The sequence below is a fragment of the Rhinolophus ferrumequinum genome, chromosome 17 (assembly GCF_004115265.2).
Source record: "Rhinolophus ferrumequinum isolate MPI-CBG mRhiFer1 chromosome 17, mRhiFer1_v1.p, whole genome shotgun sequence".
Classification (NCBI taxonomy): Eukaryota; Metazoa; Chordata; class Mammalia; order Chiroptera; family Rhinolophidae; genus Rhinolophus; species Rhinolophus ferrumequinum.
Window position 1 is genome coordinate 40,408,715 of NC_046300.1, and position 24,024 is coordinate 40,432,738.

Consider the following 24,024-nt stretch of genomic DNA (forward strand, 5'->3'; position numbering starts at 1 on the left):
CATCAATGACAAGCAATGCATTTTGCAACTTTGTGAAGAAAGGACCTGACCCCGGACTACAGTTTCCAGAAGACCTTGAGGCGCGCATGAGCAGAAAAGCCGGGGACCACGGGGCGGTAACATCGTAGCGCGTCCTCTCTGGTTCTGGGCTTCACGCTGGTTTTCTCAGCTCTTGGGCAGACGACAGACCTCTGGACTCCGCACTCTGTAAAGCCCTTTCCTAGCTGAATAGAACGAGACAGGGCGGCGAGCCGGGTCCCACCATGGCCGCGAATGTAAGTGTCTGCTGATCCGCCGGGCCACACCCAAACTTCCCCTTGTCCCGGGGCCTTCTCTTCCAAGGGGCCGCCTAGGTCCATTTTGCTTGTCTGCCTCTTGTCCGTGCAGCCGACTCCCTATCTTCCTCTGCATGCAGTGTCTATGCCTAACGGCAGCTAGTCCGTCTGTTCATTTCTCTTAGCCTGTCCCGACTCCTTCTGTCCGTGTCCTTTGGTCCACCTCATCCTGGGGTCGCGCGTTTGCGGGGAGGGAGACTCAGGAGGGGTTGCGGGCATTGCGATCTACTTGTGCGCGGCGCCTCCCTGCAGCCCGTCCTTTCGTTCCCAGTTCCCTCCTGGGCTCTTGGAGTTCTCAAATTTGCAGATTTAGAGAGCTGGACGAAACTTCAGAGAGGAGTGTCGTCCTCAGCAAGGGTGGGGAAGCCGATGCGCCCAGGTGGAGCTGTCCAGCAACGGACAGACAGGGCTGTCCCGGCGGGCGTTTAGCTCCCCGTCCTAGCTGGTATGCGAACCGAGGCTATGATGCTGCGAAGGGGCACAGGCTTGGTTGGGAGCGGAGGAGTTAGAATGGCTGTGAGAGGGAGCATGGCCCTATTGCTGGGCTCTCCTCCTTCTAGCGCGGATTTAGTTAGAGAGGTCCCGACTGAAGGTGGTTCCTTTCAAAAGGCCGCTGGCCGCTTCGTCCTGCAGCCAACCTTTCTCAGGAACCTTTCTATTTAAGCCCAACATTCATTCAACAAAACGAGCAGCACATCCCACCAGAGTTCTGGGTGTGAGAAAAACTGTGACTCACCACTCCCCTCCTCTGTGAAAGTGCTGCTGGAGCCAGCTCGGGAGCCCTGCCAGCCCCAGACACTCCCTCCCTCCCTCCTGCTTTGGTGGAGTGTCCTACCCACTCTCTCCTAGCCTGGTACACCCTCTCTCCAGGCACCTTCTCTGCCCCCAAGGGTCTTCTCTGCCCGCCGCACCCTCTGAGAGACAAGGTTTGTGTCACTACAGCCCTAGTGTATACTCTGCTCCACGTTAGACTTGTCGTGGAGGCCTTGACGTCTTGAATGCTGTACCTAGAAGCCTCACACCCTGAGACCCAGGATCTGCCAGGGGAGAGGGCAATCAGGAGATTGGCTTGTCCCCAGAGGTGGCCTCCTGTCTGCCCCCACACCACCACATAGGGAATTTCCCCAGCAGAGTAAGGCACTTGCCCAGCTTTCACAGCCAGCTTGGCCGGTTACATCCTGGGAAGCTGCTGAAATCGGCAGCCTTTGGAGTCAGGCAGACCTGGGGGCAAATCCAGTTTCATCCTCTCTATAGTTGTGTGGCCATACTGGGAAGGTTAAGGGAAATTGTGCTTTGCACAGTGCCTGGTGCATAGTAGGTAGTTAATACATGAAAATGCCTCTTCACAGTCTAACACGATGGTCCTGGTGGGCAGAGACCATCTTGGGTATGTTGAAACCTGACCTTTGCCGAGGAATATCAATGAGTTTGGATATCCTCCGCGGCCAAGTCTTTGTTGATTCATCTAGTAGCCTGATGTGTGTTTATGGGAGCTGCCAGGCCAGTGAGGAAGATGGTGGGGTGGAGCAGGGAGGTGACAGAATTCTTCATCAATGTAACAACTGTCCTGTGACAGATACTACTTACTGTCTCCATTTTATGTGAGTAAACAAGATCAGAGAGGTAGAGCAACTTACACAGCAAGTCATTTTCAGGCCTATACATCGACCTCTGTTCCCACCCCTCATTGCTTCTGAGCCCAAAGTGCTGGGACTGGGGGCGGAGGTCGGTATGTGTCACTGAGGATACATTTAGGTATTCAGCACACATCAAGGAGCCAATACCAAGATTGGGAGCTCAAAGATGGCCTTGAAGAGAAGGAAGAAAGGCTCAAGAGGGTGCCCCTCAGGCTAGAGGAGGTACAAGGGTGAGTAGTGAGGAATGGGCAGAGGAAATCTCCATCATCCTGTTTATAGGGAAGTTGGTTGAGAATGTGGGCTGATGTGTCCTGTCACTACGCACTTTACTCCTCCCCTCGTTTGGGCCTTTCTGCCTTCTCTTCAAAGCCATCTTCGAGCCCGTTGTCTTGACGTTGGTTCCTAGATAGATGCTGAGGGGAGGCCCAGAAGGAAGCCATGCCTTCCAGCCCCCAAGTTTGGGGCTGCACTGGTAACAGCAGGACTGGCTCCGTTTCCTGTCACTGTCTGCAGTTGGCTCCCAATATTCTGCTCTTGTTATATCCCAAGAAGTGAAGAATGCCGGGCCGGGCGGAGCAGAGTGTTAGGAGAGTGGCCTCCTGTCTGGCCTGATGACTTAACTGCTGAGCCTCGGTTTTCTCATCTGTGAAATGGGGTAGTGATAGCGCCGATGACCGGCCTGTGATAGACTGGTGTGTTTGCCATTGTCATCATTATGATGGCTGATGGTCACCTACCTGCCTACAGTGAATTGCTCCACTGATGTTTCCAAATGGCGTGGAAAGTCAAGACCATTTCTGAATGTAATGTACATCTGGTCCTTGGCAGGCCTGGGCTGGTGGCATTTGGGGACAGTCAGAGAACATGGCATCAGCCTTGTTCCAATGGAGACTGACTTGAATCTCTCCTCTGACCCTCACTCCACCCCCTGTGACAGGATGGGACCTGGCTCACCCTGAGTGCTCATCTGACCCCCAGCCTTGGTACCAGCCTTGGTGTCAGTTACAGAGAAAGCTGATAACCTTTCCACCAGCTAGCACCTGTGCTCTAGGCACTGGACCATCCAATAATTAGGCCCTTTCGTTCTCACTACAACTCTATGTATTAGATTGTTATCCCCGTTAGATTATTATCCCCGTTTTACCAACAAGGAAATGGAAGGCCTAAAGAGGTTACATTGCTTGCTCAAGGTCCCATTGCTGGTGCGTGGTAGAGTCTGGATTCAAACCCAGTCCTTCTGGCTGTAGAGTCCTGCCCTTGAAAATGACACTTGGCAGTCAGTAGTGGTTCCACTCCAAACCATGCTTCTATTATTGGCTAGACAAAGCCTGATCCACTGACCTTGGAATTTGAGGCCTACCATGAACCTGCCTGGATATGCCTAGCTGCCCCCATACTCCCCATAACCCAGCCAGAGCAGATAGGCAGCTGTTCCCTCAGAACCACTTCCTACTTCCTCACGATTGCTCATACAGTTCCCCCTGCTGGGGATACCCTTACCCCAGGGTCTGACTCAGATCCCACTGAAATGCTCCCTCTTCCAGGGAGCCTGCCTTGATCCCCCGTCTGGAAGGGGTCCCTCCTTTAGTACTGGATCCAATCTTCTCACTAGACACTCAGTATGGCCTAGCACTGTTTGTGGCAGTGACCCAGTGGCCCGAAAGCCTATCTCCCCCTCCTCTCATCCATACACGGTCTGGCACGGCCTTCAGGAAGCTGAGCCACTATTTGTTGGACTAAATTAAAAATGTATCTCTAATAACCTCTTTGTAAAACAGTTCAGTTTCTTAAAAAAACATGCATTTTTCATATGATCCAGCCATTTCTACTCCCAATACCCAAGGGAAATGAAAGTATGTGTCTATAAAAAGGTTCGTACATGAATGTTCATAGAAGCGTTATTCATAATAGCTAAGACCTGTAAATAACCAAAATATCTATCCCTGGTGAATGAATCAACAAATGTGGTGTACTCATGAATGGAATACTACTCGGCCACAAAAAGGAACAAACTACTGATACCCTGTTTCCCCCAAAATAAGGCCTAGCCAGACAATCGACTCTACTGCATCTTTTGGAGCAAAAATCAATAAAAGACCCGGTATTTATTATATTATATTATGTAAGACCGGGTCTTATATTAATTTTTGCTCCAAAAGATGCATTAGAGCTGATGGTCCGGCTAGGTCTTATTTTGGGGGAAACATGGTACACTCCACGACATGGATGAATCTCAAAAGCTTTATGCTGAGTTAAAGAACCTGGACAGAAAAGAGTTTGTGCTGTATGATGATTCCATAATATCAAATTCTATGAAAGGTAAAACTAATCTATGATGACAAAAATTCAAAAGCTCCGAGGGATCGGGAGACGGGAGTATTGTCAGGAAAGGGGAAACAAAACCTTTCTGGGGTGACAGACATGTTCTGTCTCTTGATCTGGATGTTGGTCAAATGGCATATGCATTTGTCAAGACCCATCAAACTATACACTTAATATCTCTGCATTTTTACCATATGTAATTAAAACAATAAAAACTGAATATAGGGGCGGCCAAATGGCTCAGGTGGTTATAGCGCGAGCTCTCAACAAGGTTGCTAGTTCAATTCCCACATGGGATGGGGGCTGTGCCCCCTGCAACTAAAATTGAAAATGGCGACTGGACTTGGAGCCGAGCTACGCCCTCCACAACTAGATTGGACTTGGAGCTGATGGGCCCTGGAGAAACACATTGTTCCCCAATTAAAAAAAAAACAAAAACAAAACAAAACAAAAATAAATATAAATAGCAACATTCAATTTATTTAAAAAAAAAACTAATTTTCATTCTGATTAAAAAGAATTTTTTTTTTTTTCAGTATTCCAGTACAAGTAACAGAAGAGAACATGTCAAAATTACGACTGACCCCCAGCCTGGCTTCCTGGAGCGGCTGAGTGAGACCTCAGGTGGAATGTTTGTGGGGCTCATGACCTTCCTGCTCTCCTTCTACTTGATTTTTACCAATGAGGTAAAATGTTTGGGGTCCTTCTGTGCAGAGTGAGGTTCCCTGTAGCATCAGATAGCAAAGGCTGTGAATGCAGAGGCTAGATTTAGTCATAAGGGCCTAGATTTTACAGAAGAGAGAGAGGCTGAATTAATCAGAATTCTTTCTGATGTGACCCACCTCACAGCTGACATAGCGGGAAGGGAAGGTGGGTAGGGAAGGGAAGTGGGTAGATTAACATACCTGAAATCCTGGGTAGCACCAGATTCAGGCATGGTTGGATCCAGGCATTCATGCTGGGTCACCAGGAATCTCCATTTCTCCATCTCTTGCCTACTTTTCTGTTTTGGATATTTCTTTGTCAGTCTCTTCCTTTGTGGTGGCAAAGGTATTCCAGGGTGACATCCAATCAGCTAAGCAACCCCAGAGAACAGAGAAACTATCACTTTCTAAATGAATTTAGCAAAAGTTGCAGGCAGATCTCCGTCTCCTGGCTTGGGTCTTGGTCCTCTCTCTGAACCAATCCCTGTGGCCAATGGACACATGTTCTAATTGGCTCGGCCTGGGTCACATGATTTGGACTGCAGTACAGATAGGCCCATGTAAACCACATGTACTGAGAGTAGGGGAGTGGAGGAGAAGTTAAAGGAAAATGAGGAAAGGGGTACAGGGCAGACAAAATACCAGCTCGCTCCAATATGGGGGCAGCGGGGTGGTGGGAATAGGTGTGCCTGGGAAAGCTGGGATCCTGGGTTCCAATCCCAAGTCTGCCACTTACTAGACCTCAGTTTTCCAACTGTAAAATGGGGAGCTCGGTCTCTGCTCCGAGGCCCATCCTGTCCTGAGGCACTGTAATGAGCATAGCGGTGTCCGGTCACACCTGAGTTGTTGAAATCCTGCTCCCCTTGCTCACAGGGCCGTGCGTTGAAGACGGCAACCTCCCTGGCCGAGGGGCTCTCACTTGTGGTTTCCCCCGACAGCATCCACAGTGTGGCTCCGGAGAATGAAGGGAGGCTGGTGCACATCATTGGGGCCCTGCGGACGTCCAAGGTATGTTTGGCGATGGTTGCTGATCCACTGGAGCCTTGGGGCGCATTGGGGCACATCGTCTGGTTGAGGATTTTGAAAGCATGGGCCTTAGAGATGGACACACCTGTGTGTGATTCCCAACTCCAGCACTCAGCTGCTGTGTGGACCCATCCTTCCTGAGTCTCAACATCTTCATCTGGAAAATGGGGAGAATAATTGTAACGAACCGGGGGCCAGTTTTGAAGATTCGGTGGGATTAAGTAGCTAAAGTCCTGGCACAGTGCCTGGACATGGCGAGAGCTTTACAAATAGGTGCCCGAATGATTGTGATTAGCATGTGTGTCTAGTGCAAGGCCACAGAGGTACGCTGGTTATTGGACTGCTCCTGTTTGAGCACCAAATACCGTGTCATTGGCCATGGAGCCCGAGCCTGTACTGAGAGGCATGTGGTCACAGGCATTGGGCACAGCCGTTTACAACTTGGACAGGCATCTCCCCTCGATTCTTCAACATGCAGCAGCCTTGGATTTCCCTCCTGTCCCTATTCTTTATATCGATTTCTCTTCCAGTCCAGCTTTCCCCGAGCTGGGCATTGTGGGCTGATGTGAGTCTTGTTCTTTCTTTCTTTATTTTTGATTTGATTTGTTTTGAAGCTCTTGTCTGATCCAAACTACGGGGTGCACCTTCCAGCTGTGAAGCTGCGGCGGCACGTGGAGATGTACCAATGGGTCGAAACTGAGGAATCCAGGTGAGATGCCCAGGAGTGAAAATCGTATGGGGTAGAGGAAGTGCAGATGGTAGGACAAAATGCAGGTGGCCTTCATTTAGTCACTTCTGAAATTTAAAGTATAAACTCTTCCTATCAGAGAAATGTCAAATTATCCCAAAATTCTTAGCCAGTGATCATTTATTTGGAGGCGGCAGAAATTCAATGCGGAGTGGCTCAAAGACGAAAGCGGGATTGATGAGCTCCCTTACCTAGGAAGTTCCATGGATGCCCAAGCATAAGGCCTGACTGGATCCAGGCCCCAAACAATGCTTTCCTACGTGTTCATTCCGTCTTCTCTCCCATGACGGGGCAGAAGAGGCCTCCTGGTTTACATGCTATCAGTTCTAACACAAGTCCCAGGGCAGGCTCTCATTGGCGAGGCTGGGCTCAGCTGGAGCTGGGGGTGGGGTCAGCCTCACCTGAGCCATGTGGACTGTGAGTTGAGGGGTGGGGAGCCAGGGCAGCTCAGCCCAGAGAAGGGCAGCTGCAGGGGGCCTCCACTGGCCTCTCCTAGAGTGGAGAGTACAGACAGATCTCTGAGCCCAGAGCCTGGGGCTGTGACCTTGGTGGGAGCCAGGTGGAGGCAGATTTCAGCTCAGGAGGAGAAAGTACTTTTCTCCATCCGGGGCCTTCGAGGGCTGGAGCCGGCTGTCAGCCAGGGAATGAGCACTCTGTCTCTGGGCTAGTGCGGATAGGCCTGTTCCGTTTGGGCAGTTTGAGCTGGGAGCCCTGAGTTACTTCCTGTTGGAGATGCTTAGAGATGGGAGTGCCTCAGGAGTGAGGGGCTGACTCTGGGGCCGCCTGTTCTCTCCTTGCAGGGAGTACACCGAGGATGGGCAAGTGAAGACCGAGAGGAGGTACTCCTACAGTGAGTGTTGAGCCACGCCCCAGGCCTGTGGGCAGACGCTGGGGGGAAGGGTGCAGAGCCAGGCTTTGGGATCCCTGGGTGCCGGTTGTCAGAGCCCTGCTCGCCCATCCATCCAGTGAGGCCCCCAGAGCTGCCCCTATGGCCCTGGGGTGGTCACGGGCTTGGATAAGAGGGTACGGGCCAGTGGGCCTCAGACATGTGACCACCCTTACCTTGGCTGCTGAGTTGTTCCCTCTCCCCACAACAGACACTGAATGGAAGTCAGAAATTGTCAACAGCAGAAACTTCGACCGAGAGATTGGCCACAAAAACCCAAGGTGAGAACTGGGCCCCCAGGCCTGAGCGCAGTCTTGGCTGCCATTGGCAGGTCCCCAGCCTCAGCTTCTTCATCTGAGTAATGGGAGTTATTTCTGCCTCATGAGTCGATATAAGTGTTAGACATGGTGGGTCATGTGGTCAGTGATGCTGCCTTGTCCCTGGAAGGCCTCTCTTTGGAGTCACTGGGGAGGCCTGCAATGACCACCCTCTCCCTGGCACAAATCTGGATTCTGGGTGGGGCAGCTCCTGTGCTGGGCACCAGGAACATAGGCAAGACCCAACTTCCCTGACTCCAAACAAGGTCCCGTCTAACAAGTCACAAATAAAAGGCCTGGATTGAGTGCCCAAAGGGATTTGCACGTGCAGTCCCTGCGAAGCATTTAACAGTTAGCCATGGGGGTGGGAGGACAATCAGGAAGGGCTTTCAGGAGGCAGTGGCCTTTGATCTGGGCCTTCATAGGATTTTGGCAGAGGGAGGTTAGCTTGGGGACATGAAGGTGGTGAAGTGGGCCCGATACTGGGGCAACGCTGGAGTGCGGGCTGTGTGTAGCCATGGGTAGGGCTATGTCAGGAAGGGCTTTGAATGTGTACAGTGGGGCTTAGAGGCTCCCCGGGGCTGGGAAGGGTCAGTGAAGGTATGAAGTCCACAGAGGGTCCTTCTGATAATTGGGGGCTGGGGCGGGACAAGCTTGCAGGGGGCCAGGCAAGAGGGTATGAAGCTCTGGGAGACAGGAGACAGAGTGGGGGTGCGCCATCCAGGAGAGGGGGACGGGAGCTCGAGGGTGGAGCCAGTGGTAAAGACAAGACATCTGCAGTGCCTGGGCTAGTCTGGACTTGCAGGGCCTCCTACCAAGCACAACCCGAAGGAACCCAGAGAGCTCCCACCTGGTACCCCACTTCACTGACGGCCCCCTCTCTCTCCCACAGTGCGATGGCAGTGGAGTCATTCACGGCAACAGCCCCTTTCGTTCAAATTGGCAGGTTTTTCCTCTCAGCAGGTAAGTCTCTGGCCCCTTCAGATGAGCAGTCACCAGCCCAGGGGCCCTGTGCTTCCGTTCGGCTACCTCACAAGAGCTGGTACTTCCGGTCATAGCCCTCAGGTGGTTAAAGGGGTCCTGCTGCCCCCGGGCATGGGATCAGCACACACCTGTCCCAGCATCATGGTTTGCGCGGGGCCAGAGGGAAGGCAAGTCTGCAGGAGGTGGGAACTCATGTAGAGCACCCCCATCCCCGGCCAGGTTCCTCTGAAACCTGGATGGTTCCAGAGAATGACTGCCAGGCACCACTGCAGTGCCAGTGCCCATTCTGACCAGACAGAGCCGAGAGCCCTTTCTCAAGCAGCCCGTGAGCCAGTAGGAGAGACTAGGCTACCCCCAAGGGCTCTACCTTTGAGCCCCACCTGGCATCTTGCCCTGTGCCGGGGAGGATTGGTTCATCGCAGTCCCCCTCAAGTGACTCCAAAGAGAGCCTTTTAAGGGACAAGGCAGCGTCACCAGCCATAGTCACTGTTAGGGCTCTGTCCCTGAGCCCGACCTGGAAGGTGGGAGAGAGGACCCTGAGGGCCCACATAGCCAAGGTGAGGGAGGAGAGGCTGGTGATCCAGGGCTTGGCCTGTCTGCCATCTGCTCTGTCACTCAGCTAGTGCCTGCTGTGCCAGCCAGCCCTGGCCTCAAGTTCTCTCCATGCAGCATGGGAGCCAGGCTTGGACATGGATAACGGGGCACAGTGATAACATACTCCCGCCCTCCTCCCTTGGATGGCACACCCTCAGTCTCCTGTCCCCCACAGCTTGTAAGGTGGAATGGGTCCAGGGCTAAGGCCATTCCCAGGGCTGTGGTCACTGACTAGATGGAGAGAGGGGACAGGGAAGGCTTCCTGGAGGAGATGGAGACTGAAATGGGGCTGGCAAAACAGCAGGTATGGAGGGGAGGCTGTGCGTGCAGAGGCCCCAAGGGGGCTGAGCCAGGAGGGGACAGCTCGGTGGGACTTGTGAGGGCGCAATGGGAAGAACGGCAGACGGCAGGCCGAGGGATTTGCAGAGCGTGGCTGTTTTAGTTTGTGCACCCGTCACTCACCACTCTGCTTCTCTCAGGCCTCATTGACAAAATTGACAACTTCAAGCCGCTGAGCCTGTCCAAGCTGGAGGACCCACACGTGGACATCATTCGCCGGGGAGACTATTTCTACCACAGTGAAAACCCCAAGTATCCAGAGGTGCCTGGGCAGTTCAGATGGCAAAGATCAGGGCCCTCCGAGTACTCTCCCCCAGGCCACACACGAATGGTCAAATTCTGCCTTAAGACTGATTCAGTTCAGTTGCATCCATAGCAGCACTTGGCCAAATGAAATTGGAGGGGAGGGCATTCTAGGTGATGGGATCACCTGGGCAAAGGTGTGGAGGTGGGAATGGAGGGTGAGTGCAGGGGCTCAGGACCCAGGCCCACACTGGCTGCTCCTGGTCTCACTCGCCTCACTTCTCTTCCACCCCCCAGGTTGGAGACCTGCGCGTTTTCTTTTCCTATGCGGGGCTGAGCGGCGATGACCCTGACCTGGGCCCAGCTCACGTGGTAATCCAGCTTCCCCGGGGTAGACTGAGGCAGGGCTTCCTAACCTTCCAGGGCATGGGCTCAATGGACAATGTCATGAAAGCTTTGGACTCTTCCTCTAGGACCCGTGTGCACGTGCTCACATTCACACGTGTCAGGCGTGCCTTTGAGCAGTGTCAGAGGTCTGTCCCCCCCAAAGCTAGCCATGGACACCTGTATGCCCCAGCTTAAGAGCTGTCGGGGGAATCTCATAATTATTCCTAAGGAGAGTTCTTCCGATCACATGCTGCTCTGCCTCCCCCCGCCCCCAATTTTTGTTCTGTGAATACTTTATCTCCCATTCCTGACCCTGTCATGTGCCGTCCCATCCCTCCGTGCCCCCCAGCCCAGGGTGCTTGCTGGAGCTTCAAATAAAGCAGCTCAGCTGGAGCTCCAGGAGCACTGTACCCCCATCAATGTGTGGAGAGAGAGGCTTGGGGATGGCATGAGTCTCCTCACTTCTGTAGCTGGCACAGTGCAGAGAGGTGCTGGCACCAGGTGGGCTGCTCACCTCCTCAGCTCTAACGCTGAATTCTCTGACCAGGTCACTGTGATTGCCCGGCAGCGGGGTGACCAGCTAGTCCCCTATTCCACCAAGTCTGGGGACATCTTGCTTCTCCTGCACCATGGGGACTTCTCACCAGAGGTGAGTTGCTGCTGCCCACCTCTGTGATGGAGGGACTGCTCTCTCCCTCACTCCCTCTTCCCTCCGACTAGAGGTCATAACCAGTGAAAGGAGGCAAGATAAAGAAATAGGAATAAGTGTCTCCCTGTGCCAGACTGTGCTAGGCACTCAGGATGGAACGGTGGGCAAAACACTCCTCCCCACAGGCTTCCTGTCTTGTGGGAGAGACTCAGCAGGAAAACGAGTGGGTAAGGACACCTCGTGCTGGGTGTTAGAAGGGTAGGCAGATGCTCTGAGATACACAGACGTGACAGGAAATCTGCTCTGACAACGGTCATGGAAGGCCTCTCTGAGTGACATTTTTGCTGAGTCCCAAGTGAAGAGAAGGGGTCAGTGCTGGAAGAGTCAGGGGTCCCTCAGTAGTCTAGGCAGTCCAAGCTCATCTTGTTGGGGGCATCAGGAGTGCTGGTGTGGCCACTGCCCACAGAGACGGGGACGGGCCCCTTGTGAGGAGGTGCTGCTTCTCTAAGAGCATTAGGGGGCACTGAAGGGATTTGAGCTGCAGGTCCCAGGAGCAGGTGAGTGAGGGCGGGCGCCCTGTCCCATTTGTAGAATGAAGAGGGTCCTGCCTCACCTCATCCCAAGGAGAAGGGGCGCAAAAGTGTACTGATTAGTTCCATTCTGTGCCTCCAAGTTTGCCTCTCTTCTCTAGGCAGGAAATCCTCTTTAACAGAAGAAGGCAGCTTTTACATTGTTGATGAACACAGTGTGTCACTTATGGGACATTCTGTGCTTGGCTTGACCAGGATTGCTGGGCTTTTCATCCAGAAGGGCTGGAAAGAATGAACACAGTGGTCAGATGTCAGGGTTTAGCTGGGACCCTTTTGACCCTATTCTTAGGCTCTCAGTTGTCATCTCTCTTACTTTAGCCCCCAGCCCGTGTGTGGTACATGGTCATGCCTTTTTTATCTGGCCACGAGTAGGGTGTGGTTGGGCTACAGCCCAGGAGCCGTTACCAACGTCAGGGTGGGGCTGCCGCCACCTCCCAATCTGGCAGGCCATGAGTCACCCTTTCCTCCCGCAGCTCTCAGGGCCCCCTGGGGAGTTTCTAAAATTAGGAGACCCTGTCCCGGACTTGCTCTCTCCCCCAGAACTCCAGCCCTGCCCCAGGCTTCCAGCCTTCTGCAGGTGGAGGCCCAGGTCTCAGGCCTGTACCCCGCCCCCAAGGAGAAGTAGTACAGCTCATGGCTTAGATAACTCCCCGGGTGGGAAGGCTCTGAGTGCAGGGGAGGTGCTTCCTGCTCACCCAGAGCCTCCAGCACAGGGTCTGGGGCCTCTGCCACGCAGGGAGAGAAGGCCCTGAGCCAAGGAGGCCGCCTGGGGCCCTGAGATAACCTGGACCCCGAGTCAGGATACCCAGATTCCAGTTCTGAGGGTAGGAGTATGCTGTGTGGACAAGTATGGACATTGGAGATGCCCCAGCTCAAGCCCTGCTCTGCCTTCTGCTGGCCACAGGACTTTGGGCCAGTTTTTATCCTCTGTGACCCTGTTGTCCCTTCTGTAAAATGAAAAATTTAAAAAGAGATTATCACTGTTATCCCCATGTTATTTGGTTGCTGTGATTGAACATGTTTTTGTTGAGCACCAGGGACATAGCAAGGGACACAACAGACATGATCCCTGTCCCCAAGCTCACGGCTTAGTTAACTGCTTGGGGTGAGACCCTGGGCCTGTTCCTTGTTCCCTGAGAGCCTCAGTTTCATCTGTAAAATGGAGAAAGCGTGCCTACGTCAGGTGATTTTGAGGATTAAATAATACTTATAAGGCATTTAGGACAGTGACTAGTTAATAGTAAGCAATAAATATGTCATATTGTAATTCCTATAGATAGTAACAGGGGATGCTCTCTGAAGAAATGGCATTTACACCAAGACTGGAAGAACGTGTCGGAGCGGGCCAGGCAAACTGGGCAAACGAGCTCTAGGCAGAGCAACCACATGTGCCAAGGCCCTGCAGCAGGAGGACACTTGACTTCGTCTCCAGCAGGCGGCCAGTGGGGCTGGGGCACAGGCAGCAGGGCCATGGCAGGTTGCTGCATGGGGAAGGTGGTAGGGATGGCAGAGGCAGGGAGGCCAGTGGGGGGCAGGCTACTGCGGCGGTCCTGGTGAGAGGGGGTGACAGTGGTGAGATTTGGGGAAATGTGGACACAGCATTGCCAGGACTTGCTGATGGCCTGGATGGAAGATGGTGAGGGGAGGAGAGAGCCAAGTTTGACATCCAGGTTTTGGCTTGTGCCGGTGGGTGGGTGGTACCATTTGCTGAGATGGAGATGACAGAGGAACAGGTTGGGGTGGAAGCTCCAGTGTCAGTGTCAGATATGCCAAAACATGAAGTAGAGATGTCACATGGCCAGTGGAAGCCACAAGGCTGCAGCTTTAAAGGAGGGGCACTGCCATAGAGGGATTTCCTGGGGAAAGAGCTGACTGAAGCAGCGAGACTTTCAGCATTTAGAAGGAAGGAAAGCCCCGGCGACTGAGAAGGGGGGTCTGAGAAGGAGGGAAAGCAGGAGAGAGTGCTCCAGATGCCGTGAGCAGAGCAGCCGAGATTAAGTCGGATACCAGAGCGTTTCCCACAGTGCCTGACAGGCGCACGCACACACCCCCGTGTCACGGATGTTCATAAATGACCCCAGGAAGGGACTGCTATAGTGAGGGAGGGTCAGGTCCATTCTAGAGGACACAGTGGGCCAAGACCTCTCGAAGGGGGTGGGTTCTGATCTGGGGAGGGCGCGTACTTTCCACAGAGATCTGTGTGCCATGCTCTGCTGTGCCAGTTTGGGGAGGTACTTTGACCTGGGTGGACGATGTGCCCTTATCTCCCTCTGGTCTGTTCAGAAATAGCCAGTGGCTCCTGTGTTGGCATGGCCCCCTCAGTCGTCTGCCCTGCCAACTGGGTAGGCTGGTGACCCCCTCAGACATAAGACATGATACCTCACTCCCCCGTCTTGTCCTGCAGGAGGTGTTTCAGAGAGAACAGAAGAGCAACTCCATGAAGACGTGGGGCCTGCGGGCTGCAGGCTGGATGGCCATGTTTATGGGCCTCAACCTCATGATGCGGATCGTCTATACCCTGGGTAGGTGGGGGGGGTGCGCGGATCGTGCCCGCCTTCCTGTTGCCCTGTGCTTCCTTTGAGCTTCTCTGTCAGTCTGTCAGTCTTTCACACGTCTTTGCAGACTGACGGGGTGCTCTTTGGGGCAGAGGCTGGTCCTTTGGTCCATCTCTGTGACCCCACTCCATAGCTTTGGGATGAATGAGCAAAGGCAGGCAGGCAGGAGGGACAAGATGCTTCCAGGGGGTGAGGGCAGAGGCTGCTGACCCCGGGACGCTCGTCTAGCCGCTGTGGTCCAAGGGTCTGGCTCCACTTCATCCGCCTGTCCACTGGCTCCCTCACGCTCATTCCTTCCTCCTTTCATTGTACGACTGAATAGCCATGGTGAAGAGGCTGGCCAGCTTTGCAGTGAGGCAGACCTGAAATCTGTTGTCAGAGCTCTGGATACTTGGGCCATCATCCCCTTTCCTGTCTCAGCTTCAGTTACCTCACTCCTAATTTGCAATTTTATGAAATGTTCGGTAAATAGGAAACATTAAACCATTATTATACTTCATTCCCCACCCCAAAACCTGGGCTAGATTTGGGGCAGCCAGCAAGTCCGGAGCACAGGGGAGAGTTGGCTGGGCTGCTCCCATTGCCTGAGGTTGGCACCAGCGAGGTTGGTAGTTGCCCAAGTGACCCAGCCTGGTTCAGGACTGAGCGCCCAGGCTGACTAAGGAAGGGCTGGGTTTATTTAAACTGTTGCAACAAGACGATGGGGCTTTTCAGAGAACTTTCCCCCTCTGAGCCTTTACCCCAGTGTCTTCCTGCCCATCAGATGATTCTGTCCAGCCTTCTCTGAGTCCAACAGAAACCTCTCCCCCACTTACCTATTCCAGTTGGGGAGAGGCCTGGCTGCATACAGGAGATGACAGAGACAGATGACAGTCTCCCAGACTGTCAGAGCTGGGAGAGCCATCGCCCTCATTTCACAAATGGGAAAACTGAGGCGCAGGGAGGGGAAGGATACTTTTCCGAGCTTGGAGGTTTTCTCTGGATAGCTGAGTCGTGCTCAGAAAGTCAAGATGCAACTTGGGCACCATTCAGGAGAGAGCAGAATTTGAGCAGAATCCTCCATCTTCCTCTGCAGCAAGCCCATCAGTGGCTGTATTACCTGGACAGGCCATTTCCCCTCTCAGAGCCTCAGTTGCCCCATCGTCAAGATGAGGAGGTTGTAGTCCGTCTCAGAGGGCCCTTCTTTGAATCTCTGATTGCCTGTGATCCTGATTCTCTCTACATGTGGAATGCTGACATTCCAGACTCAGAACAGACTTTTGAGCATGGAGAGATCCAAAGTACAGTGGAGTGATTCAGGACGCTGCAATGCAAAAGCGTTCGTTGATTCAGTAAGAACTTACTGAGTGCCTGCTGTGTGCAAGACATTGCTCTAAGCCTTGGGGGCCACGCAGTAAATAGGACAGACAAGGTCCCTGTCCTCTCAAGGCTCAGAACAGTGGCTTAAGAGCGCAGGATCTGGGCTCAGACCGTCTTGAGTTTCAGTCTTGGCTGTGGCACTATCTAGCTATAAGATTTTGGGTGAGTTGAACTCTCTGGGCCTCGGTGACCTTGTGTAAAACGAGGTGAAGAATAGTACCAGCTTTACAGGGTGGGCCTGAGGGTTTGATGAGATGGTTACATAGTGCCTGATACATGGTCAGTGCTCAAAAACATGAACTCTGCTTATTAGGAGGGCTAGGTAGGGGTGCTCCATGGGAACAGACCAAGATGGGCCACAAGGTGGTCTGCAGAGTCCTGTTGTCCTGGTTGGGGCACCAGGCCACTGGGGCCTCCCGGGAACTGAGGGACGATTCCTCCAGTGGACAGTAGCCAGGGAATGCCATCCTAGAGAAGCTAGACAGGCCCAGGACAGGATAATTCCAGGTGGAGTTAGCTACCATGTTTCCCCGAAAATAAGACCTAGCCAGACCATCAGCTCTAATGCGTTTTTTGGAGCAAAAATTAATATGAGACCCAGTCTTATATTAAAATAAGACTGGGTCTTATATAAAACCCAGTATAAGTATAATATAATTTTTGCTCCAAAAGACACATTAGAGCTGATGGTCCTGCTAGGTCTTATTTTCGGGGAAACATGGTAAATCCTAGCCTTCATCAGTAGCCTGTGAGATCCTAGAGGCAGGGGCCAACTAACTTGCTTCCCTTAGGCCCTGCACAGAAGTGGACACATAAACAGTTGGTAACAACCTGCTGCCTGAATGAACAAATGCCTCCAGGAATACTGAGGGACCCCAATAGGCACCCACAGAAGGTTCTGCCCAGTCTCCTTCGTGAGTGTGCAGCAAACAGGCTACTTGCCAGTGTTACAGTCAAATGTCTTTATATTGGCCTCAGACCGATCTCAAGTTTAAAGTTTACAAAACACGTGCCCATGCCTTCTCCCCTGGAGCGTGCGCAGTGGGTAGCTCAGTCTGTGCACGGCCACGCGGCTCCTCTGCTGGACCTTCCAGGCTTCACTAGGAGACTGTTTGCCTTCCGCTGACCCCCACCCCCCTACTCACCAGGCAGCAGAGGCTCATCCTCATCTAGAGACAGGAACCACCTGACTTCAGGAGACGCGGAAGAGCATGGGGACCTCAAGCCTCACTGCCTTTCTCTTCCCCACAGTGGACTGGTTTCCTGTCTTCCGAGACCTGGTCAACATTGGCCTGAAGGCCTTTGCCTTCTGCATGGCCACCTCACTGACGCTGCTGACTGTGGCCGCCGGCTGGCTCTTCTACCGGCCCCTGTGGTCCCTCGTCATCAGCTGCCTGGCCCTGGTGCCCTTCATCATTGCTCGGACCCGGGTGTCAGCCAAGAAGCTGGAGTGAAACAGGCCCCGCACCCACCCGACATCCACGTGAGCCTCAGGATCCAGGTCACCCCCCGGCCCTCCAAGCCCACTTGTGCCAGAGCCTGAGTCCTCATCGATTTTGGATTCTGCACCTGCTCCACTCTTCAAGGGGCCAGACTTGGCAGAGGGCCCTTACACTGGGCTTGGTGTTCCTCAGTTAACGGCTCTCCACCCCTTTTCTTGCCAGTGAGGAGCTTTGATGGGCAGAAGGCAGCTCCTGTCTGGCGGCATGACAAGCATTCTCCTGCTTGTTTCCTCCCCTTCTCTTGGGACTGTGTGTGTGGCCGGTGTGCATGCTTCACTTGGCTGATGTCTTTAGATGTCAAAGAGGTGACACTCAGAGACTTGCTGCCTTATTGCTTACTGCCTCTCATCCTTGGAGACGAGTGCCAGGGCTCTGCCACAACCACTAGCCGTGCCCGCGATGCTCAAGGGCCACCGTTATCAGCTGTCTCTAAGCAGCACTGAATTGCCAAGACAGCCTAGGCCCATACCCAGCAAAACAGGGGCATCATAAACCCAGTGTGTGGATAGAACTTGACTTGGTATTGCAAGAAAAAAAAAACCACTGGAGATGTCATAAGGAAAATTGGACATTTGGTGGGCTTTACACTTTTTTTATGGTTTGGCAGAATCTTTTTAGTGTGTAGGATCTCCAAAGACCCTGAGTTTTTGTTACTTCACTTCTTCATGTGTACTCTCCTACCCTAAGAGGGAGTTGTTTGAAATAAGATTTAAAAAGCAAAACAAACCTCCTGAATGATTAACATTTCAGGCTGTGACAGAAAAAGACACCCTTAAATCTGTTAGTTGAAGTTAAATCAGTGCACAGAAAGGTTAAGTGGGGGTGTGACTTGGTTAAAAAAAGACGTTACCAGTATTCTGGATCACTGGGAAGCTTTTAAGATGCTTTTGAAACAAGTATTAGCAAAGGATTTGTTTTCCCTCTTGGAGATGGGGAAGCTTTACAGGGGAGAGAAAAGCATTTCCTTTCATCCTCTGGCATCAGAAACTACCTATTTACTTGAAGATGGTTTTGAGTTTTTAGTCAACCATTAAAGGAGAAGGTTGGAAGCTTTATTATCCTAAGTGGGCTCCTTCGTAGTGATTCCCAGTCAAAATCAAGACTTGGAGGCCTCAGGCCTGCTGTAGATTTCAATGCTCTTGCTGGCCTCTTTCATCATGGGAGTACTTCTAACATTATAGCAGCCGGGCCTCAAGTGGCTGCTTCTGAGTGATTCGTTTTATCCGTTAAGTGTCCACAGCTTTGCTTTTCCTAAATAAAATCTACCCACGCTTTATTCACATAATTTCTCCATTTCCCAACTACTCTCATACTCTTTGAAAGATAAAATATGTTGTAACTTTGATGTCCTAAAAGATTCTTTGTATATCCCCTATCTTTTTACTATTTGGAAATTGTTCTGCCTTGCCGGGAGTGGTTGCTTTAGCAAATCAATATTTAGTAGTTGAGTAAGAGGTCAGAACTTCTGAAAATAGTTACCTATAATCTCCTGTTGTCCTAGGCTGTCTGCTATAAGCTAAGATTCTTTGTGTTAGAGGCAGCCAGCCCCAGAGATGATTTGTCTGGCTTTAAGGATTGAAATAGTAGTCAGTGCTGCTCCTTGTGAGGAGTTTCACTGAATCTCTAAATCCTCAAAGGATGTTATGGAAAACACAGTGTAACTAGATGATGGCGAAATACAAAATCCTTCGGATTTGGTCTGTGTCCTTTTTCCTAGTACAGATTTTAAATTCTGCCAATTTGAAGTGTTCTTAAAGAGCAAAATGTTAAGAAATATTTGAAACCTTTGGAAAATCATCATGAAATCTGTATTATCTTTGTATTTTTGATAGAAAACCACAATAAATTTCTAAGTATCATTTGTACGACCTTGCTATTATCCTTTTGTTTCTGTATTCTTTCTGAAATTTCTGTCTTACAGAATTCAGCCGTAGAATTTAGTGAGAACTGTACGCATTTGAGAGCTCAGTCCTTAGCTGCTTTTGGTGGTTAAAGTAGGTTTCGGTTGTTGTGAGGACGGGTCGGTATCCCCAGCGCTTACCCTCGGAGGTCGGTATCCCCAGTGCGTACCCTCGGAAGCCCGACACACCGAAGCTCACTTTGCTTTGGATGAGCACACAGACGTGCGACGGAGCCACAGTCCAACATGGTGCAAAAGGCATCATCAGCTTCGGGTTGGCACAGACCTGAACTCCAGTCCCAAGTCAGCCACTGATTGGCTGTGTGGCGCTGGAAAAAATCAGTGCTCTTTGAGCCTCAGTTTCCTCATCTGTAAAAAGGGGACAATGCCGTTCTATCCCTCAAGGTTGCTGTGAGGACTAAGTGGGAGAAAGCCCATGAAATGCCAAACAGGTGGCACATTTTAATTTTCATTCTTTTTGTCTCCTATTCTGAAGCGATGGACTATTGCTAATTGTGCACTCTGAAGCCAGCAATTTTAGTACTTTATATTTGTTACAAGATTTGAAGCAGGTGAGTAATAACTTTCCAAAACCCAGTCTTACATTTCTCAAAACCAAGTATTTCACTTGATTTCCATAATGCCTCCTAGGAGCTGACATCTGCCTTAAAAACAAGTTACTTCTGCAGAGACAGAGTGATACTCTTGAACCAATTCCCAGAAAACAAGTCGCTTACCTCTAAGAGGAACGGCTCTGGGACAGAAGTGTGAGGTTCTGCAGTTTCCATGGCAACCCCAGTTTGTTTCTCAACAAGAGCCTCTAGCCAGGCTCTTGTGCATGAGTCACACCTCAAGCGTTTTGTTTGTTTCCCTTGGATGAAACTGATTCATGTTTTTAATGGCTCCTGTCAAAGATTAAGTAATAATCTCCTTGCTTAAACATAGAAAAAAATTCCAAGTATATAATAAACTCCCAGCCTACATGAAAACAAAATCTCATCTTTGATATAATCTCTGTAAAAATCACTGTCATTGGGTTTTCTTAGCTGACGTAAAATCTGAAAGAAAATGTAGAGCCGAGTCTTTTCAGATAAATGCTTTACTTTTTCCTCAAAATGTTATTTCTTCTGAATATCTACAGTGCATAGAGCTTTATAAATGTATCCAGTAATGAATAAAATTTAGCTTAACACTGATCCACTTTTAACTAACAGTTCTTTAATTCTCAGTTTTTGCTTTTGTTCCTGATTTTGATCCAGTCTTCTGCCACCATGAAATGTTACTTTGAAAAGTGGATCCCAACAATACCACAGTCTGAGGTGACCTGTACTCCCCATATACAGAAGCAGCACGGGGCAGTATTAGTAAACCTGAATGACAGAAAAGCAGAGACCTGCAGAGAGAGGGTCCGAAGTCGGCAAGACAGGGAAGAGCATGTGTCTCACAGATGAAAAATTTACCCAAAGAAAAGACTACTGTGTTCCTAATGCACCATCATCTGAAGATTTCCAGTGGTTTCTATAAAAGAACTGACTCGTTTCCAAAGATGGCAAGAACGAGGTCTAGGTGACAGGAGGGTGTCTGGGGAAGTGCTCCGTAGCTCAGAGCACAGGGTGTGGGAGCAAAAAGCTTGGAAACCCTATGCTGGGTGAACCTGGTAAGGACTGGGCCCGACTACCTCACGTGGATCCTCCTGTCCCTGGTCTGCAGTGCATGCTGCTTCTGTTTGCCTTTCCAGTGCTGACACCACCGCCCCAGGGCCTGAGCACCTGCACAGCAGGCATGGGGCCCTCGAGGCAGAGCCTACACCAGGATGGTCACTCACATCACAGCCTCTCAAACGGAAACAGGTGGGAAGCCGCTGCCTTTTCTCTTTTGGTCTTCTTAGGGCACTTCGGCTTCTGCTCTTCTTCAGCCTCTCGGTTTTGGGGCCAGGAGGCAGCCAGGATCCTGGCCGCTTTTGCTTGAGAGCTGGTCCCTTCCTCTTCGTCAGAAGAGAGTCCACCTCCCGTATCTGCGTGGGGAGCTCCTGCCTCACTCTGGAGAGGTGGGGACAGTGGAGGGGAAACACAGGCTACAGGTCAGTGACCAGACAGCTATGAAGAAGGAAAGTCCTGAGACAGTAAAGCAGCCTGGACTAGTGGCTCTACGGAGACAGGGCACTGCGCGGGGCCGGGGGAGGACCAAAGCCTGTGCTCCAGTGCCTTCCTCAGACTAACAGCTCACCCAAGCAGGTCCCGGTAACTTAGGAGCCGAGGGAACGCCCAGATGTCTAGGCAGGAGTGTACAATCAAATCTAGATCACTGTGATGGTGCTTTGCATTCATCACCCCGTTGCTGAACAGGGGAGCCCATGTCTTTAACTGCCCCAGTGCACAGTACCAGCTCCATGCCCAGCGCTCTGAGGAGGCAGTCCCTGAACCTGGGCCGGCTCAGAGGGTGGAAAGCACAGCAGCGGGACAGCACCAGTCCGAACATGGAGCCAGGGGACAGGGTCGCTGAGGGATTGGAGGGAGGAGCATGACAAGAATAGTTTTTAAAGGCAAATAGGCAGCATGTGGGTTGGAGAGGGACGGTTACAGCTGCTCCCAGAGCACATTTCTCCTGTCTCTAACCCAGTACTGATCACACCACCTAACTGTCTCAGGGCTTGTCTGCCCCCGGTGGGGGCTGTAGCAAATTCGCACCTGTGTCCACAGGCCGCCTGCCACATCGTACAGAAGGTGCTGTGGGAGGTGAGAGGTGCACTAAATGAGCACCTCCTGGCCTGCAGGAGGGTCGCAGGCACGGGGAGCGCCGCCACACTGAGGAAGGGCAGCAGGCCAGACACAGACATGCAGGAACCCGTCCCTCCCTGTGTGGGTTTAGCTTCAGAGCAGACGCGCAGCAGGCACTTACTCGTGCACACAGGAGCAGAAAAAGGGGTGCTAGGCAGAGCTGGGGGTCAAAAGAGGCAGCTGAGGCTGACTCCAGTGACTCCTTCCCAACAAGGTAAGGACATGGGGCCTCGGAGACACTGGTGTGTGGCATCAAAACATAAAGATGACTCATCTATGACGACGTCGGGCAGAATCTGAGTCCCCCTTCTCCTCCCTGGGCTTGTCTGCTTTACAAAGGCCCCACACTGACCTTGGTCCCATAGCGAAGCCTCAGCCTCTCTCTGATGAGCAGTCCTTTGATCAACAGCTTCCAGTTCCCTAGAGCCCGCTTCTCCCTTTTCTGCAGCAAAAATGAAATGGGAAATTAATAAAATGTTAGTAACTGCTGTTTTCAGGAAGAATATCAAGATGGAACCCATGAGAGTGTGAGTGTGAGTGTGAGTGTGTGTGTGTGTGTGTGTGTGTGTGTAAAGATGCAAGATAACATTTTAGAATAAAAAATTGTTTCTCAATTATACCAACTCTCAGTTTTAAAATTGGAGTGACTTATAAAGTGATATACATGAAAGGCACCTGAAACAAAAACTCTTTGTCTCTGACTCTAAAATACTTAGGGAAGGAGGCTGTCCAGACCTGGACCACAGACAGTTCCTTTGAATGGAGGCAGGTATTAGCAGGGCGGTGGTCCCTGGAGCTGGGATCCAAGCAGACAGTTGACAGTGATAGTGGATTCTGAGGTAGAGGCAGGACCGTTTTACCCAGTGCTGGCTCCCGAGGATGCTATCCATGGAGTCATGGAGAAATCTTCAGAGCACATGAACGCTCTCCTTTTACAGTTGGTACAAGTAAGGCCCCTGCTCGCCCTGTGTGTTTGCTTTCCTCCCATTCTGCGTTCCCACCTTAGGCCTCCCCCAGGCCCGCCCTGGCCAGTCTGCTCACCTCCTTCTCCTTCTTTTCAATGAGGGCCTGCTCATTTTCCCAGGCAGCCAGGAGCACGTCTTTGTATTCCTCACAGACGATGTACCCGTCAGTTCTGTGGGGATACAACCAACATAGGTGGTCTTCCTTGAGCCTGCTGTGGGCACTGGCCTCTTTTTCCCCCCATTGTGGAGGACAGTAAGCTGCACCTAAGGACTTGGGGGCCCTGAAGGATTTCCTGGGTCAGCTGGACCACAATACCAGCCATAGCTGCTAACGGACGCCGCCCATGCAGAAGGAAAGCCTATGGACACTGGCACTGCTTCTTCCCCAGGCCCTGCTACCAGCTGGATGAGAGCCCCTGCCTACCCACACCGCATGCAGGACAGAGATCAACAAGTAGGACAATGCTGATCCCACTAGTCACCTGTGAGGACCCCCAGAAAATAGTGTTTTAATCTAATTTTATTAGGATGCTGGTTTCATAGGTTTTGTGGTGTCTGGATGGAAGCTGGAATAAAAGTGTCAAGGTATAACTGAAAGGTAAAGAATTAAGGCTGACTTTGCAAATTCAGAGTAGAACCTGGAAAACGAGCCACTGGGCCTCCACCCCCACCAACCTCACATCCACTTCCTGCCTCCTCACTGTGACCTCCCCGCCCTCCTTCCGGCCTCCGTGGAGGCTCCTCACGCACACGGGATGGGAGTAGCCGTTATGGAAATCGAAGCCGATGATGGCCTGGACACAGTCGATATCCAGCTTACGGGCCACACGGTGCAGGTTGGGCAGATTCAGCTGGACACAGCCGACAGGCATCATGCTGGGCAGGAAGAGGTACACGTTCCCGAATTCATTGCGGGGGACCTGCAGAGGGTGGCATGCTGGGTCTGGCCAGCTGCAGAACGAAGCAGCCTGGTCCTGACCCCACTGAGCGCTGCACTTACCTTGCCATCCACAGCCACAGGCGGCTGGTACTCTTCGGTCTGCCACTTGCCAAACAGGCCCAGGTCATTGTGGTCCTGCAGCTCGGGCTGAGCGAGGCGGGCTTTCCGGGCCCGGTTGGAATAGCCTTTCACCATCTATACCAGAGGGAACAGCCAGTTTACTACAAAGACTACCACTTCCTGAGCGCTTACTGTATAGCAGGCA

At 51.9% G+C, this 24,024-nt stretch overlaps 2 protein-coding genes across 7 annotated transcripts in view; one reads left to right on the plus strand and one right to left on the minus strand.

Moving 5' to 3' along the window:
* The first annotated feature begins 108 nt into the window (after positions 1-108).
* On the plus strand, positions 109-19,039 carry TMEM43 (transmembrane protein 43). Its single transcript, XM_033132686.1, has 12 exons — positions 109-275; positions 4,831-4,980; positions 5,872-6,006; positions 6,639-6,733; positions 7,573-7,622; positions 7,870-7,939; positions 8,868-8,938; positions 10,033-10,154; positions 10,433-10,507; positions 11,070-11,171; positions 14,166-14,283; positions 16,927-19,039. Exons 1-12 carry the CDS (start codon positions 264-266, stop codon positions 17,127-17,129), a joined length of 1,203 nt encoding a protein of 400 aa, XP_032988577.1. The 5' UTR covers positions 109-263; the 3' UTR covers positions 17,130-19,039.
* XPC (XPC complex subunit, DNA damage recognition and repair factor) overlaps positions 11,178-24,024 on the minus strand; it is a 44,038-nt gene continuing 31,191 nt past the window's right edge. For 2 of the 6 annotated variants that reach the window (XM_033132683.1, XM_033132684.1), the window contains exons 12-16: positions 23,820-23,954; positions 23,570-23,739; positions 22,896-22,989; positions 22,207-22,296; positions 19,332-21,116 (exon numbers count right to left, since the gene is read on the minus strand). In XM_033132683.1, coding sequence (XP_032988574.1) covers positions 20,904-21,116; positions 22,207-22,296; positions 22,896-22,989; positions 23,570-23,739; positions 23,820-23,954 — 702 coding nt within the window. In that variant the 3' untranslated portion in view covers positions 19,332-20,903. Of the gene's footprint in view, positions 11,984-15,601; positions 15,620-19,330; positions 21,117-22,206; positions 22,297-22,895; positions 22,990-23,569; positions 23,740-23,819; positions 23,955-24,024 lie in introns of those variants that run through there. The other 4 variants (XM_033132680.1, XM_033132682.1, XM_033132681.1 and 1 more) reach the window with 4 other exon arrangements.